This window comes from Liolophura sinensis, chromosome 11, assembly GCF_032854445.1.
Source record: "Liolophura sinensis isolate JHLJ2023 chromosome 11, CUHK_Ljap_v2, whole genome shotgun sequence".
In the NCBI taxonomy this organism is placed as follows: Eukaryota; Metazoa; Mollusca; class Polyplacophora; order Chitonida; family Chitonidae; genus Liolophura; species Liolophura sinensis.
Window position 1 is genome coordinate 21,755,093 of NC_088305.1, and position 5,352 is coordinate 21,760,444.

General features: G+C 42.8%; 1 protein-coding gene across 1 annotated transcript; it reads right to left on the reverse strand.

The window, feature by feature from the left end:
• Window positions 1-1,143: 1,143 nt before the first annotated feature.
• LOC135478183 (uncharacterized) lies at window positions 1,144-4,867 on the reverse strand. Its single transcript, XM_064758455.1, has 2 exons — window positions 4,595-4,867; window positions 1,144-2,769 (listed from the first exon to the last, which is right to left on the reverse strand). The coding sequence occupies exons 1-2, from the start codon at window positions 4,865-4,867 to the stop codon at window positions 1,144-1,146; spliced, it is 1,899 nt and encodes a 632-aa protein (XP_064614525.1).
• Between the last annotated feature and the right edge of the window lie 485 nt (window positions 4,868-5,352).

Here is a 5,352-nt window from a genome sequence, read left to right on the forward strand (position 1 = left end):
AATCTGCATGCAACACTGGATTACTGAGTGCATAGTTTCCGTCACCAACAGAAGAAGAGTTCATAACCCACCTTCACTGACGCTTTCTGTATCCGATTCACCCTCGTCAGCCTTATATTCGCTGCCAGATGAATCTTCGTCCAACTGTGACAGCACATCAGACAGGTTATAGACCTGCTTTCTATCTCGTTTTGGTCTAGCATTAGCCATGATGTCTAATGGTTCCAGAAATCTGGAAATCAGTGGCACCTTTTCACGCCTCCTTTCTTGAAGAGTTTCCAGTTAAAACCTTTCACTCCTGACAGTGCTACACTTACAATCATTCTACACTCAGCGTACCAGAACTTTTCCACTTACAACTATTTTATTATGTGCATTAACGACATAAAATACTGTATTCACTTACAACCTTTTTCCAGTTTATTTGTTGTCATTCAAGGTATCCGAATGTTGATAGAAATCAATTTCTGGGAAATGTAAGTTACAACCTTTCTGCACTGAGGTAGCGATGTATTTGATTTGATTTGATTTGTAATTTGTTTCTCTAAAAACACTGCGGTAACACTGCCCATGTGCTATCACTAAATAGAAAGTACACAGTCACATTAATACACGCATACGTGGGGTTCATAGGGAGTGAAATAGCCTACCTGTCGTCGATGACGAGGACCTTCCAAAATACTCGGTAGGGGAGGCTGGGGACCGATGGGCCACTTTTAACACATTTGACGAAAATTCCCGTGTTCTTTGGAAGAGCAGGCATAACATTGGTTGTACTTGTTTGAGTATTATTGCTGCTTGCAATGAAGGTCAGTTTGGGTACCTATCTTTAACACTGGCATTCACAGAGGAGTTTTTATATCATGGTGCTTGGTGATCCATGGGTCCCCGAGGTAGGGGACCTGTGGTCCACCCAACGGGGTCCCCTGGGCCATGGCCGTAAGCTACAAAATCTGAACAAACACCTTCAAATATCATCTCAAACTTTATTGCAACACCATGCTGGTAATATATTTAAGATTTGGGACCTGAACAAGTCCGGTACGGCACTGTCCTTACTCTCATGTCCAAATATAAAATACCATGGTGGTCTGTTTGATTGGGACTGGCAGAACTCCCAAAACTGAATCCGACTCAACTGAGCTAATGTCTTCGACCCAAGGGTTCAACAAATGCAAATGCCGTTGTGTGCCTCGTTGAACGCCGGAGAAATTGGACTTCATAGTCGCCATCCCTATCTTTTGGCTGCTTGATAACACCAATATAGTGGACAACTCTAGATTTTCGGGCGTATTTAACGAGGACATAGTCACCAGGATCAGGGTCCTTTTCCTGAAACACAATGTCCGAGTCATCCGACTCCTCTGGCGAACTGCTGTCATAAGAGTCCATGCTTTCAGTTTCAGTTTCCTCGTCATCTTCAAATAAGCCCCTGGAAACTTTTTTCCCTGTTTTCGGGGTCTTTTCGGCTATAATTCGTTCCCGTTCTGGTGTGTCCGTGATAATTGTGCTTTTTGCTCTTTTTCGAGAATTTGTCCTCTTCCGTTCTGGAGCTTTGGGGAACGGTCGAATCATCTCCGGAGAAAGTGTCCCCTGCCCGACATCAGTGGTGAGAGAATGGGGTTGAACAGTTTTGGTTGACTGAGAGCTGGTTGCTGGTTCTAACTGGGCGCTGGTTGAAGGTTCCGGTTTATCGCTGGTTGAGGGTTGTGGCTTGTTTGTTTGCTGACTTTGATCTTGCATTGGTCGGTCAGTAGGAGCAGCTGATAGAAATACCTCATCTGGAAATATATCCTTGTTTACTGGATATATCCCAGACCTGTTGAAACCTGCAATTATGTTAGAAGGCGTGAATGCTTTGTAGTAGGCCTGTGCGCTAAGGGAAGCAACGTCATAGATGGTTATGGCTCTACCGGGGTGACTTAACATCCTATCATTACAGGCTGAGCTATAATAGCGTTTGAATGGCCCGTAGACACTCACATCTAAGGGCTGCAACTTATGGCTGCAATGTGGTGGAAATGTCAGGATGATCAGTCCATTGTCCCTTGCTAGGTCAATTGTGTCAATCCCAAGGTGGCTCTCATGATTGTCCATTACGAGTAATGCAGGGTGGTCCTTAGAAACATTCATATGCTTGATGAAGTGTCTCAAAACTTCAGGGAAAAGATTACTGTTCATCCACCCTGAAGGATTTGCCAACCCAAGACTGCCGTTTGGTGCTTCGTTCAGCATGTGATTTTTGAAGTTCACTCGTGGGAATACATATACGGGCGGAAGAGAAGTGCCAACTGCATTCACACAGCAACACATGGTCACCAACACGCCTCTTTCCGCGGAAGATATCTGACCGACCTGCTTTAAGCCTTTCTGGGAAATAACCTTTGTGGTATCGGCTACAGTTTTCACTCCCGTTTCATCGAGATTCCACAGTCGATGTGGTTCTAGTTTAAAGTTCGGTCGAGAAAGAATGTCTTGGTACTGTTCAAAGAAAACGTTTACGTTTTGTCGATTGAAAGCGGTTGCTCTCGCTGTGCTTGTTGCTTCTGGCGTTCGAAGACTGAGCTCAGGATTCCTTTTTATCAAACCATAGAACCAATCCTGGCCTGCTTCTTGGTTCGTATCCCATTGCGCAGGGTAAGTGTTGAGGTTTGCCTTCGCATATTGCCAGGCCAGCTTCCTTGTCTGCTTAACTGAAAGTCCATGGAACATTTTTGAGCACTTGATAATGTAATCTGCTAGGGCTCGCTCTTGTTCCAGTGTGAATACCTGGAAAGAAAGAGTGAAACGATTACACCACTTGACAATAATCCAGTAATTACTGGTATATCAAGATTGCAATATTTTGACGACTGTACTGATTATCTGAAGGAGAAAAATGAATTTTACACCACAATTAAATTACATGAGTCATCAGTTATACTTATTACGTCATTAAACTCTAATGCAAATACCTGTGTTGTTACGTGTGTTTTCTTGCAATTGAGTGTGGATCCTTGCTCTCGTGATACACGTGCATCCCTTAGATAACGAGCCAATGTTGTTCTACTCAGGCCTAGATCTCTGGCAACAGCCCTAACTGGCCTTTTGTGGTCTAGAATTTCAACAACGGCGCTCTTCATCGTCTCAGCGGAGAAGAGACCGCGCTCTGTCTTTCTTTCCTTCTTTCGGGGCATTCTCAGGACAAGTGTGCATCAATCTGAAAGATAGAACTGCAATTATAAATCTGTTACCTGCCATGAGCAGCTTTAATATTTTTCTTACCCAAATTAATGATGTGGGGTCCAATGGGCCACCGGTCCATGGGACCCCGTAACAAGTGGACCATTGGTCCCCAAGACACACTTCGCAACCATGGCAACTTCTGAGAAAAAATCACGAGGCAGATTTACACAACACATGTACCACTCACAAGATGCCTCAAATCTACAATCTAGGCCATACCCAGAAAGAGTCATATAACTTATATGTTCTTGCTGTTCAACTTTTCCAAAATAAGGTTAAATTACATGAAAATGCAAAAAACTAACCTTCAGCTCCAGTGTCCTTCCGGTGCAGTCAAATGATCTGAAAACAATATGGCTGAAGGGGTCAAACAAGGTTGACTTGGGGATGATGGGATAGATGTCACTGGTACATTGCTTCAAAAAGGAAGAGGGGTGGTCCATGGGTCCCGGTGGCCCATCAGTCCCCAGTCTCCCCTAATATTGGTGTTCGAACGGTGACGTTCCTTCAGCGCTTGGAGCAACTGCATGTGCTTGGTTCCCTTTGAGTGGCTCTTAACCGCACTTTCACCCATATTTCCAATGTCAAAGCTTTTCTTGCAAAGCGAACACCGTGTTCTGTGAGCGGAGTCTTTCTCCAGCCAATCCTGATAACCTGGTTGGCTGAGCCAGGATAGATTAAAATAACAAAGACGTGACATTCTTTCGCCTCCCGCCAAATTCACAAAACATGCCACATGAGAGCTGCGCGTGCGCATACAAAAGTCAACTTCCTTCTAGGTCGATAGTTTCCGTCAATTTCCGCCTGACGGATGCGGCTTGTGTAGAGATTTGATTGGTGGGTGTTTTACTACGCTTTTACTCCACTGATTTTATGAATGAAGTGACCTATATACTGCGAGTGTTGACACAAACAGCCTATTCCTTCCATTGGCTCGTGGACAAAGCATTAGAAATTTTTTTAGCACCAAGAATAACGAAATTCTAGGACATTCCAGGACAATGGCTGATTATCCAGGACATTCAAGTACTGGAAAATACATTTTTAATTTTCCAGGACTTTCCAGGACATTCCAGGACTGTGCGAACCCTGTATGAAGTTACGCCGAGAATCCATCAAAGATGAAATAATAAAATTTAACTATTGCAAATTTGTAAAAAGCCAATACTGCACCAATATTTACTGATACATGTATCAGATAAATATCAGAAAGATCACATGCCTGTACATATAATGTGTTATCGGTAAATAATAATTACACAACACCATTAGTCAAGTTTCAGAAATTTACTGTACCTTATTTTGGAGGTTCAAACAAGCGGTTACGACAATAAATGTCAAGAATAAATCACCCTTTCAGTTCATTTACTTTTTCGTCTATTTCAGTAATTAGAGTAGAAAGTTCTTCTCTCTTTTGTTTTGCCGTTCTGCGTAAACTATTTGACATCGCTACGAATGTCAGCTGGCTGCAAGCTTCAGCTTTCTCAGAATATTTATCTGCTGATCTTTCAAGTTCTTCAATGTCTTTCTCAATGCGTCTTTTCTTAGCCTTTAACAATTCCAGTTCATCAAGAAATGCCTTTCTCTTTCTACCTGCATCTTGCTGTTCCTTCTCTCTTCTCTGATCTTCCAGATATGTCATGTGCTTTTGCCTAGCACCAGCAGCCGACAGAAGTAGTTGTTTTGTGATATTTACTTTAGTTATACCACCAGCACATTCAATATGATCACATTATGCGTTGAGAAACTATGGACTTTTCCTGGAGATTCTCCACCTCGATTTGACGATTAACAGAGAAACCTCGTTCTACCGAGGCTTGACCATGAGAAATTAAGAGAACATCTTGCACTACTGCCCACAGCTTCTTCATGTGATCCTGTTTGCCAATGGTCTGGTGAAAAAGCAGATCAAGTCTTGATTCTGGTTGGTTTTCATATGGTTTAAAAAATTCAAACCGTGAGTGGTTTTCCACAACTGTTGTTTGAACAAAGTCTTCAAACTGTACTAAGATGTCATCACACTCAGACATTCCTCCTTTTATTCTGTTAGCTTCAACCAGTTTAGTCAGAAGTTGTCGCATTTTATCAACACATTCCCGTTTTGATGTGGCAAGTTTCCTAGGGTCA